Raw genomic sequence first — 13,449 nt, 5'->3', positions numbered from 1 at the left:
TCAAACTTTATTTATATAGCACTTTTCATAGAATCAAATGTAACACAAAGTGCTTAATACAACTCCCCCCCCACACCCCCCACCCAGAGATATGCATACATGCAAAAACATTCCCCCTCCCTCCCACCCATCCATACCCCAAAATAAGAAATTCATTAAAAACAGGAAGTGCGCTGAGGAAACGCCATCATCAGAGAGAAAACACTAGAGACTGTAAAACTAAAACAATTCAAAATAAATATATGTTACTGTCAGCTAGTTACTGACAGCTAAAGCTGTTCATTCTCCGTTAACTATGAACCGTACCGTACTGTACCGTACCGTGACTTCAAAACCGAGGTACGTACCGAACCGTGACTTTAGTGTACCGTTACACCCCTACTCCTAACTGTAATGTAAGTTGAGACACAAAAATGCTGCATGGGTAGGTTAACCATCATAGCACTGCTACCAGAAGCTTTCCACATCAGTATGACAACCATCTGCCAACTTCCATGAAAATATTTTATTCATAAGTGTCATACTGTAGGATGGGGAGTGTTTGTTATGTTAGAAGGTTAACATCGTAATAGCTTTCTGGCACATGCCCCTCTTTTTGGGGCTAAAAATACTGATTTAAATAACTTGAAATATAGCAATATAAAATCCCCAAATATTTTCGGTCAGATCTTTTCAGGGGTGTAGCAATGATTACAGATGTGAGGGGGACAGATTGCTCGAGAGGATGATTTTTACTAAAAAAAATTATTGAAAGATCCTCTTCCATTTGATTGAGCCTCTCCTTATTAAAGCTAAGGAACCAAACAAGCAAAAAAACCTGAAGACAAGGGAAAATGTCATCCAGGTTTTGAATAATAAGAAAACCATTTCAGAACATGGCATTTTGCTTCTAATAAACTTTATACTAATCTATTTTTCTTTTTTTTTGTTCTAGACAATTGTTCATTTGAATTCCATGTATACATGTATTTTATACTATTTAGATAGGCCAGCAGGATCTAAAAAAAATAATAATAATATGAATTTATAGCAAAGCTACAATGAACATTTAAAGAAAAATCAAATGTCAAATCAAAAGTGATAGTACTATCATGGTTCAGCCATGTGTGTGGCATTGCTACAGGTAGTTTTGATGTTAGTTATCTGCTGAAGTAGGCTAGTAAACAGTATAGTTTTAGAACAATTTAAAGGTAGCAAATTGGATATCGCCCAACTATATAGTCTTGTTTGTTTAAAATGTAATTCCTTTTTAAATGATTTAACATTATCGACTCATTCTTATTCTTTATCAAAAAAATTGTACATAAACTTTTGTTTGACTAATTTATTAATTAACCTGCCCATCACATGCCACTTTGTCACATTCTGTGCACCCACACACACAATACAGACAGATAGCAGATTGTGAGGAGATATTCACTGATGTTGACAAAAAAATTATTTTGAAAACAAGTGTTCTCCAGAAATGTTGACTCCACCTTTAATCAGTGTAGCTGCTTAAAAGATCAACTTCACTTAAAAGAATGGACGTTCGGATGTCACTTGTAACTTGGTCAACTTATTCTAAACCAGAAGGCCGTGGTATAACAATAGATCTATTCAAACAACACCCAGGGCCTCGGTGCCTTCGGGAAAATGAAGATGATATTTAATAAAATTGAGCTTGACCATTTCTAATCTACTAACTATGCACTTTTGTTGGTTAGCGAAGGTTTCCTTCCTTCAGCCACTGCTCTGCCCCCCTCTTATTCCACCCCAGGCTCCTCTCTCAGGGTCTCCCGCCATTCTTCTGCCCGTCTCTCCATATCACACACACAAACGCCTGCTGCCCAACTGGTTTGTCTCACTGTCTGTCAAACCCAGAGGATATTGTTGTCCTCCTCACCTGCCTATGCTGGAGAAATGTAAGGCTTGTGATCCTTTACTGAAATATTCCCCTTCACTCTCAAGGTAACATTATTTTATTCTAATAGAGAAATGTCATTTGATGAAAATTCTGGAGACATTTGTGCAGCAGCAATGATACTCCCCTTTTTCATAGAACTTCTCAGAAAAAAAATACAGAGAAATGATTTCAAACTAATGAATTTGAGTCCCAGTGTACTGTGTGTTGTTCACGATAAATAGCCAATTGGCTCAACCAGAGGTTATTGAGAGTTCACAGCCTACGTGCTCAGAGTTGTACTTATTCCATCTGTCATTTAAAAAAGCACAGGGGAATACCAACAGAATATAGCTTTTGACAGAGGAAGAATGTATGGTTTCATATTTTCATTATTATATCAAAACTTTCATTTATCTATTTTGGCCCTTGCCATCTTTTTCTCTGGCATCCCATACAAGGAAGCAATAAATTAACCATCTGAAGCCAAAAGCACCGGAATGCAAATGATGAGAAATGATGGAAATCTTGGGAGTGTGGAAGAATTTTGCTAACAAATCAAAGTTTTTACTTGAAGTTGAGCCGGCTGAGGTCGGCCAATCCATACCAAGTGTATGTTTGAGTTGGACGCTGTTACTGCTGAAATCAGGCTCTTACCATTATGAATAAATATAAGGCGTGCCTATTTTCCTAAAGTCACATGAGTGAAGAGAGGTGTGAAAGATCTGAGCACTTATCTCGGAGTAAAAAATGTGGCATTTTATTGCCTAATGCTAAATAATTGATTTTGCACAAGATACGAACACATCTAGTAAAAGTAAAGTTTGTTCTTCTCAATATGTCAGTAAACTAGCTTAATATTTGGGAGCCTAAACAATACTTGTATCCCCTTCTGTCTATGAGATAATTTTTTGTATGCAGGTAAGCACAGATGCAGTTTGGATGCATGGACACGTGTTAATGGTGGTGAATGTAAAGGGGACCACACAGACGGACAAAATCAATGCCAGACCTGTACAGGAGAGTCCATTAAGTAGATGGATTAGCCCTTTATTGTTCAGCAGAGAGTTTGGTTAGCTGTTCTTCCAAATAGGTAAGGCTTATGACGTGTTTTAAGTATAGATTAAAGGGTCAGCTTGAGGTAACTGCCAAATGTGAGAGCCCTATCAAAACTGCCAAGGTGGGTGATCAGCAACACAGCAAGAGCTGGCTTAGATCGTCGTTATTGGAGGCGCGGCTGTGTGTAAACAGAGACACCCAACTTTTTTTCAGAATGCACACTCGACAGACGGGTAGTGGATGGTGAGTAGATATTAACTGATTTTGACAAAAAGTGTTCTGAATTACAATCGCTTAGTATGCCTTTAACAATAAAACACCACACTAAAATCAAAAATTGTTCTATTATTAAATTAGACTGAGAAATCAACCAACTTTTGCACTCCTCTTTAACCAATTTTACTTCATGTATGATACAGCAACACAATATTTTAAGGTCACCTTGACATTGCAAAGAAATTTGCATCAGCGTGCTACGTGTGCATCATTATTCTCTACAACATCAGTAAGTGTGTGGCTACACCACAGTAATACATATATACAGAGAAATAAAAAATGCTATTACCTTGAGACGAATCTGATCTTGGAGCAGCAGGGAGGGGTCGCTGGGACCTGGGTTGACTCGATGGCAGTGTCATGCTGACGGGGCCCACGTACTTCACATACGTCCCAGGGAAGTCGCCCCTCTGTTTGGTTCGCTCGTTGTAGCCGAGGAGCCAGCCGAGGCACTCGGGCTGCTCCGCACAGCCCTGCTGGTAGTTCTCCATGGACATCAGTGACGCCTTGCTGACTGTTAGAAGGTCCCCAGGCTGCAAATCCAGGTCCTCTTCCTGGTCCTTTTTAAATGTGTAAAGGGCAAGGTACTGAAAACCTTCCACCGCCATTTTGTTACGGAGACAAAAATCAAAATGGCCACCGAATAGAGGATTAGATGGTGCAGCCCCGAGTCCCACTGCAACAACAGGGTTCGCCTTTGCAGACGTCCTCTGCAGAAACCCAAAAAGCTGTTGAGTCACTTAACTCAGGGAATTCAGCAGGTCCGGTGGAAAGGGGGAATCACCCGAAGCTGAGAAGCATTTTCAAAAGTCGATAACGTAGAGTTCTGTTTCTGTTATGTCTAGGGTGGCACAGCGGTTTCAGACCTGACCGGTGTTGGTGAATTGGTGCACTTTCCTCAGCTTGATACCCCGGTTGAGCCAGATGATGGAACACAAGGAGCGCATTGGCAACATGCTCTTTCAAGCAACGGCTGGGTGCTATCGGAGCAGCCTGGTAAACGATTTTGCCAGCCGAGGGCCCTGAGTCTTCGGCTCTCTGCGGTCAAATAGAGTGGTGTGATTGGATGACGAGGGGCAGAGTGGGGAGGTCTTTAATCCACTTCAGTTCTCTCAGGCTCACACATGTTCTGGACACAGATTATGACCAACCTGCATGATGTAAAAAATCCCCAAAAAAATAAAAAAGGAAAAAAAGGGAAAAGAGGGAAAAGAAGAACATTTATTACAAATTTTAATTATCTAAAAGCATAAAAAATTTGAATTGATTATCAATAAAAAGCACTTCTATTAGTTCAAAAAAAGTAAAGCGGCACACATCCATGTGAAACGAAGCTTGTAGCGGGGCACGAAAATGGCGAGCTGCGGCAGCTCCATGCATTTGTGCAGTCCTGGTTAGGACAGAGAGATCGGATAATGCTGCTGCGTCATGACCAACAGCAGACTGGGTCCCTGGACTGGAGCCTCGAGTCCCCTCCGCTCCACATTCACACACTCACAGCCCTAACTGACGCATCACAGTTTCCACAGGAACGAGAAGTTTCACTGTGAAATAAATGTCCCTTCAAATTACAGAACGACGATTAGCAAGATCCTAAGAAATTCATGCAGAATGGCTAAGGAAAAATGTTTCGCAGAATGAGCATGCAAAGGAAACTAAGACCTGCACCATGGCTGTAGGTCAACCAGAATTTTCTGAAACATGCAGAACCCGTTGCAACAGTCCCCTCTCGGTAAGAGACAAGAAAGGCGGCTCTGTGTTGCCTCAGAATATTTTCGGCTTCATTCTGTCAAAATAGCTAAATCATACTGTACTACGCCTATTCCAGATGAAAATACCAAATGGACAGTCAACTGAGCAACTAGACTGGCACAATATCAGAGAATAACTTAAAAGCAAATGTTGCTGTGCATACAATCACACTCTATTTTGTCTATCGAGATCAGTATCTGTGTATACAACTAAAAGGTCATCCATGGATCCATGAGGAATATTCTTTGAGAAAAAATTATTGCAAGGCCCAATAAAATGACAAGCACGAGTGGGCAATTATTACCGTAAAAAAGCAACATTACAGATTCAAAAGGCTGGATTTTAATCAGATAGATAAAGAAAAGTATTAACCAAATCCATCAGACAGTCAGTCTGAAAAAATCTAAATTCTGGTGTTGAAAATACTAGATTATAATATCCAGAGAAAATATGGGGAAATCACGTATCCTCTTTGGACAGTTGAGATTTGAGCGTTGCAATAAATGTAAAAAATGCTACAAAGTCAAAATTCAAAATGGCAACTATACTGAGAGATGAGACGGAGAGCGACGAAGAAAGAGAGATTAGGGTTTCCAGATTAAGTACGACATCTGTGGTCTGTGGACCAACCAAGGACAATGGTTCTGTTAACCTCTCTGGACGGGACACAAGTATGTCAGTCAGGAGATGAAGCAGGTAGAGAGTGAGGGTGACAGGGGTAGGAAGGTGGATGGAAGTTTTGGTCTTGTATGCCGGGAGTAAGGAGCTATTTGGGGCAATTTCCCGAAACGTCCAAATCCAAATAACCATAGGCCTGGTTTGCAAGGCCCGATGTTGGGCAATAATTTCATAAACGTTCCTGAATGGACAATGTTTTGAGTGATGCATAGTATACACTTTAAGATAACTAGGTGAGAGCATAAAAAATAAATGTAAACCTCTGTTTTGCGTCTTTGAATGCCAAAGTGCATGCTTTCGAACCATAGTGTAGATTATCTACTTCACGCAAAGCAAAGCAAAGCAAACATACATTTACTGCTAACCTTCCGTGAGTAAGAATATCATCTCTTTAAAAAAAGATTCAAGAGTTATCGTGATAACAGGATGCAGCAGAGTGCAACACTCACCCCACTTTTGGTTCAGAGAGAGAAGCCGGACAGGCTCAGCCAGACTCTCGGTCCAACATCCTTCGATTCGAGAAGGCAAGAGGTGCCAGGCTAGACACGTGGCACTGGCATACCCAACCACAGCCCGCAATCCTCACACCACCATACCCCCCCCAACCCTAAACCCCCCTCCCTCCTCTCTCCACCTGCTCTTCAACTCCCCCTTCAAACACACAGAGTCTTGCCTCCAACTGACAACCCCCCCATTCTCAACCAGCGAAAAAGTCCAGTCGTTTTTCCAGTTGCCATGTTCTATTTGTTTATAGTCAAAGCGCTGCTGCAGAAAAGAGGGAAGAAAAAGATGAAGAGCGAGTACAAGAAAACGCTGTGCGTAGGGAGAACTCCTATTCAGTAATCCTTTTTTATTATTTAGTTCCAGCGCAGAAAAAGTCATGCGAGGTGAGAGAAGAAGAGTCCTCTCTGTTACAGTCCTGGTCTGATAGTGTTGTAGTAGCTCACAGTTCATGGCAGCAGCAGCAGCTGGCAAGCTCAGTGTCACTGGATCCATCCCTTTTTTTACGACTTTTTATTCAGTCAGAAGAGAGAGCGGCAGAAAGCAGTGAAAAGAACGAGTGAGACTGAGAAAACAAGCACTTTGCTATCAGAAGACTCCAAACGGCTGAGGGAGACCGCAGGAAAATAATTAATGAAAAGGCAGCAAGTAACTCACTGTTGCTAGAGAGAGGGAAAGCAAATCCTACGCTCTGATTGGCTGCTGCTCTGGCCATGTGCTCACCAGTCACTGGAGAAGCCGGGCAAATCAAGGAAATGTTCTAATATTAGAAAATGTATCTAGGCAGTGATCAGACGTCTGACCCAAACAACACCACCTTTTCCACACACTTGGGCTTTTTTTTCATCCATGCAACCTTGATGATCGCTCAGCATCTTTCATTAAATGAGCACTTAAAGCAGATGAGACTGCCACAGGATAATGATGAAAAACACAACATTGAAAAACCTAAGGCTGCGTGTGATTGGAGAGATCACAATGAGTCATACTGAGGTCGTGCAATGGGATTAAAGGAGGTGATTTTTGTTTTTCTGAGTAAACAGGAATATAAATGTGATGATAACATTTACAAAAAGAAGGAACAATACATTCTGGCCTTTATTATACATGGACACTGTGAGGAAATGACCAAATTCACTTAAAAAGTGCACTAGTTAGGTAATGCATTATCTGGTGTTAATTGAGCATTATACAATAACAGTCATTTTAAAACATTTGATAAGGAGCAACACATCCACAGTCACAGTTAGTCATAATTCTTCTTTTTGTTATTTATTTCAAATGGTCATTTTGTGTAACTGTGGGGGAAAGCGAGACCTAGATTGAACTCAACATGGCATCTAGATTTTCCTCTGCTGTCATCAAATGACTCTTGATGTGTTTAGTCAGCCAGTGGAGCTCTGACCTGTTCATTAAATACTACTATGCATAATGTAAAATGGCAAATAAGCTATTCAGAGCATCACTAACACAGTCGAATTTGAAGAGCTGCTCACATTGCTTGCTTGAAGACCAATACAGTGTATATGTTATTAGAACGTCTTCTGTTCTAATAAATTATATTTACTATTCCACTGTGTCAAGGATTTGCCGCTTTTCTTTATTATATTAACATAATTAACAACAAAATCAATATATTTTGATTTTGGCCTGTTGGAGGACCTTGGACTCTGGTAATCATATATTAAATATTTTGAGGGATTTTCTGATGTTTTACAGGCTAAACAGTTAATTAAAAGGAAACAACTGGTTTGATACATCGATTTTTAAAATAACAATTTGTTGCTGCCTTACACTATTTATATAATGTGTATGTATGTATATGAAATACCTTCCCGATCAAGATACTTCGCTACATGGGTGCAAAAAAATCAAATAATAATCACAATATTGTCATAATTCAGACAAAATAAAACTACAAATAAATAAGAGATTTTAAGCGATAATAACTAACACAACATCAATGTATTAGAAAATATTTTATAGCGCTACTGGACCTTAACAGCTAGTTGCCTGCAAACAAACCGCATAAGACAAAGAGCCAATCATGTCGCAGGAATGAAGGTAGGCTTGGCTTAGATGGACAACACCACAAACTAGGGATGTCCATTTAGAATTTTGATAACTGACGCTTATTAACTGATCATTAACCGTTAAAGGTGGAGTCAGCGATTCTGGAGAATGCTTGTCGTCAAATTCATTGAATATCTCCTGATGATCCAAAGGCCTATAGGTCCATAATGTGTGTGAACAGAAAAATAAATCTGCTTTTATTATACTGCCTATATGCTTTGGAAACGGGAATGTAAACAAACGGTAATTACTGTATACAAAGTTGGCCCACCATAGCTAGCAACACACCCATTCACAGAGCAAAGGCTGTGTATTAACGCTGGATTTTCATTCAGTGCACACTAGGGTTGCTGAACGGGACCCAGGATTTTCGGGAATCCCGGGAAATTGGTCAGCCCGGGAGTACCGGGAAGTGACAATCGGATCCCGTCTTCCCGTTTTTTTTTTGTTTTTCTTCTTTTGGGTGGGATATTTTTAATTACTAATAAAAGATACTCTCGCCATCATGGCCTTTTCAGACGGGAGGCGATTGATGTGTCTGGTAATACATTTTCAATGACATGCGAGTAGAGAGAGAGAGAGGCACCGCCGTTCTACAGACGGAGCGACAAGCGGCCGCACTACCGCTAAACTGTCACGTCTTTGCTCCTCTCACACACACGCGCACTGGCAGCCTGGCAAAGCTGAATAGTGTTTAACTTTTCTCTCCTCCATGAGATGGTGATATTCACCATGCTTCTGTATTAAAGCCGGTCCATGCGAGTGCACAGACAGAACTTCTCCTCCCGTCTGAAAACACCTTTAGATGACTTTCTTTTAATGCCCTTAGTTATTCTAGAGCTTGCATCCAGTCTGCCCTGCGCATATGAGGCTATAACCTGCCCAATAAACCACTTGGCCGAGTACATGGGCACAAAATAAAGTATTAAAAAGGCACTTCCGGTGTTAACGGTAATTCCCGGGATTTAAAAAAGCAACCCTAGTGCACACACAGTACGTACAGGTAGCAGATCGTGAGGAGATATTCACTCATTTAAAAAATAAATTGATATTGACAAAAAGAGTTCTCCAGAATGGCTGACCCTACCTTTAACCGACAAGATTAAATGTAGCCTATTTATAGTGAAATACATGAGGCGCTCTCTTGCCTCAATGAGCAAGGCACGGCATTACGAAATTCCAGACCTCCACATGGACTAATGTTTTGGTCAAATTAACTTTAACTATATTAAGGATGTGGGGGGAGTCTTCTTATCGATTAAACGGTTAATAACCATGAACATAGGCTACCTACAAAAAACCTATTACATCATCTGAAAAAAATTACAATCCTAAACCAGTATTTTTTTTTTCATGATGCTTCATACTGTATATGTTCTAGTACATTTCTGTGTATGCAACTTACTTGGAAATGAAGCTTATTTTAACTCTTAGGAGCAAAACTCTAAACTTGAAATTTGATGTTTAACTGCCCATAGCGACTGGAATAAAAATGTGATCAAATGTGTAGCCAGATTGCCCCGCCCCACTGTAAATAGTGTAAAAATGCACTTCTTTTTGCTCATGTGTACCAAATGGTTTCTTAATGACGTCAAACTATTGTTTGGCATATCTGTATAATTGGTTGTCTGTACTTCTGTTACTTTTAAACCTACATCAATTGTGATTTTGTTTGAGCTTCATCAACAGACATATCCATATAGGTCAGCGGAAAATTGTGTGAACATATCCTTTTTTAACTATATCTTTAAAAGTTTGAAGCACCAAATCCAATCCAAATATCATCAGCAGTTCCCACCACATGATTGGTTGTGACTAAATGTTTGAGAAACTGGTCTTAAATGACTAAATGCAATTATGATTGCATGCTGTATGTCTCAGAGACACAATTAATGGATTCCTTGCATCAACAAAAGGGAGCAGTTTTCTGCTGTCCTTAAACGGCTATCATTGAGATGAATAAAGACATTGTTCAAAATCCAGACATTGAAACGGACACAGTTATTGCTTTCAAGTTTGTGTACGTGTTGGCCCTTTACAGCTCTGCTGGTGAGGAGCTGACTACAGAGCCACCACGCATGCAGCCTGGCTTTGAGCCATCTGTCCACATGGAACTGAAAAGTCTACTGCGCCACAGGGAGGACAGGCCAACAACACAGGAGCTTGTGACGACTTATTTTTCAGTCTAAAAATGGGGGCTTAAGCATTTTATGATTTGAGTAATGCTCACCTGACTGCTGTCTATCCTCAATGAAGCTGAAATTCTCACTTCTCACAAATCGAAAACATCTGTTATGAAGATTAAACAGCAATAAGACAGACGCTGCTCTGAAAAGTAAAATATACCACAAGGCTCAACAGTTCAAGAGGACTCACTGTATTGATCAAGATGAAGGCTATTCAACACCTATGTACTAGTTACAACTACCTTTACATTCAGTTAACTTCACAACGTGAATGTAAACATTTTGACTACAACAAAGAAAATCTGATAAATCCTTGAAAGTGTGTACCAGCTGAAAATACCAGAAGCTCGTAGAAAAAAGTGGTTGGTAAGACTCGTACTTGTTACTTTCCCCAAAATTTCACCCTCAAGTCAAATACAGATGCTTAAAACTGTATTTCAAACCCTCCAAACAAACTCTATTTTGCCTAAACATGACCATATGCAAGTAATATTCCCTACAATAAAACGCAGCAAAGACAAATATGATCAAATACTAAACCCATTGTGAGATTAATTAGGATAAAAAAAGGAATAAGTATCACTTAGTTGGTGATAAGAAATTCAAATTAGGGGGCACCTACTTTGAATGAATTACAATTAATTGTTGCATTTGTCTTGTTTCCAGCTCATCACTGGACATTCTGGTATATTAAAAATGTTTTATGATCTGCTTATTATTCCTGGATCATAGTATTAAGCACAGGAGAAACAGTCAATAAGTCAGTGACATGTTCCCAACTCCTGTCAGCACTTGATCGCATCCAGGACAGAGGTTTCCAAAACGTGGACTACAAATGTCCCAATAGATTTGTTCCCAGTGTGTTATACCCCAGGAGTTGGAGTGCAAAAAGGCTAATATTTCCACAACTAAAAATGGAATAAGTCTTACTTGTGTCACCAATCAGATGTTAAGTTTGACTTGGGTACAAATCCAAGCTCGGAGTCTGCAGCAGTTCCAGCGGAGCTACGTCTAAACTGTCCTTAACGACGTACTCCGTTGCTTGCTATTTTGATCAAATAACGCCGTTTTACTTTAACTGGCTCCTCCAGTTCAAGTAAATGTAACAAAAATAACTGCAGCTGTAAACAGTAGTCTGGTAGAACTTAGTAGAAGTTTGAGCACGCTTTGTTCAGCCCAATTTGAGAAGCGACACTTGGCATTTTGAGAAGCTCCACTTCTTCTTTGGGATGGTATTAACGAAACGGGCCCTGCGGGTCATTCAGAGCACTTTGAAGACATTTCGAAAACAAGAATGAAGGCTTTGCCACAAGTCATGCATAACATTGATAAACTAGTGTAATGGAGGATTGACATTCGGATGCATAATGCTGGATTCAGTAATTAAAAGAGAAAATGTGGGGGGTGGGGGCGTGGGGGTTCTCCACACAGTTGAATGACTTGTGTTGTTATACAAGTAGTACAATTTCTATTAATTCCTTGATGCATGTCAAATCTTCAAATGAGGGATGTAACACACACACACACACACACACACACACACACACACGCACACACACGCGCACACACACGCGCACACACACACACACACACACACACACGTCATAGAAGGCCTTCAGCTGTGTTGGGCCCGCAAACTTATGGCCTCCTGTAGCATGCAGTCAATGTAAAGGAACTATTATCTGTAACGTAAACGACAAACGGTTTACACACACAGTAGCCTACACTGCAACGTTTTCCTTCTTGGTTGTGTTTACATCTTGCAGTACGCTACTTCCCTTTTTCTATCTAAGTAACATCTGAAATATTTGGATCGTTCTAAAAAAGGAAAAAGAAATATATAAAAACTAGCCTATCTGAACTCGGAGGTTTAAATTATGTATTGAAAACTTAAAGAGCTACACGCTAGTTTAAATGTCCTCTATATATTCTCACGGTAGGCTATATCAAGACTGAACAAAGTACAAAACAACAAAATTCGAACGTAAATCAACTTTTAAATCAAAGGTAGGCTATGTTATCGTGACAGTATACTTAACGGGCTCATTTGATGGACTACACGTCAATTGTGTCGACAAGCGCGATCCCCGTGCAACACGCTACAAGAATAAATGTTGCATTCAAGCGCTTTGTAAAACGCGCAAAAAGAAAAATCTATAAAAAAAATTAACACGTAAAAATATTTCGTATTGAAACTTTACAAAGTATGGGCTCACGTCAACAGCATGAAGTTACATGCGCTGAGCACACTTGCAGCGCTTCCACCATTTTCCAGTACAGTGGCCGTTGCCTTGCTGTACTGGAAATGTGCAATAACTTGGAAAAACTCACCCGCGGATATTTCTTGACTCTTCTCACTTTCGGCTGCGGCGCTTTTAACACTTCAAAGTGGCACACAGTGTTCGCGTAGTGTCGTGACTGCGGATGGGAGCTTCTCGAGGTGCATTAAACTTCTAGCAAGCCCTCTGTTCACTTATTGCTTCGCCTTGTCTATCGCTCTTTCTTTCTTTTCCCGTCCATGACTCCCTGCTCCCCTACACAGCCATTTTCCAGCTCAGCACGGCGCAGGGAAGGAGAGTGCGTGGGAACTAATATGAAGAGGGCGGAAAGTGACGAATTCGACCGGAGAAAGCCGAGCGATTAATGAGGGGTCACTGAATGGCCTCGGCTCGGCACGTAATGGAAATTTGAACCTGACAATCTTAATTGTTGGGCTCATTCTCTTTCAAACTGTATACTTCGAATTATTTTTAATTGTATTAAATCGTCTTCATAGCTATAAAGGGGGACGTGCTTAACCCATATCCATATGGACACCTTCTGACACATTAAAGTTTCTAAAAGCTATACATTTCTCCGCATAGCTTTCCATACTGTAGATTACGTTTAATATGGGAAAGCAGTGTAAGGGACAACTGATAGACAATTTGCCCTAATGGATTTTATGAGTAAAATATTTATCACATTAGCCTATGCTACTACAAGGGAAAGGCGCCATCAAAAGTGTAGTATTAACATGTGTTGATCAGTGTTGGCTAGTTC

General features: G+C 40.2%; 1 protein-coding gene across 1 annotated transcript in view; it reads right to left on the bottom strand.

Annotated features, from left to right (window-relative positions):
- Nucleotides 1-12,948, bottom strand: part of pik3r2 (phosphoinositide-3-kinase, regulatory subunit 2 (beta)) — a 46,087-nt gene extending 33,139 nt beyond the window's left edge. Inside the window, exons 1-2 of the mRNA XM_080034829.1 lie at nt 12,739-12,948; nt 3,507-4,368 (exon numbers count right to left, since the gene is read on the bottom strand). Of these exons, the coding sequence (XP_079890955.1) occupies nt 3,507-3,825 (319 nt within the window). The 5' untranslated portion in view covers nt 3,826-4,368; nt 12,739-12,948. The remainder of the gene's footprint in view (nt 1-3,506; nt 4,369-12,738) is intronic.
- Nucleotides 12,949-13,449: the final 501 nt, after the last annotated feature.

Source organism: Ammodytes marinus (assembly GCF_949987685.1).
Source record: "Ammodytes marinus genome assembly, chromosome: 9".
Classification (NCBI taxonomy): Eukaryota; Metazoa; Chordata; class Actinopteri; order Uranoscopiformes; family Ammodytidae; genus Ammodytes; species Ammodytes marinus.
The sequence above is the reverse complement of the archived record's forward strand: the minus strand, read 5'-3'. Positions and strand labels throughout refer to the sequence as shown.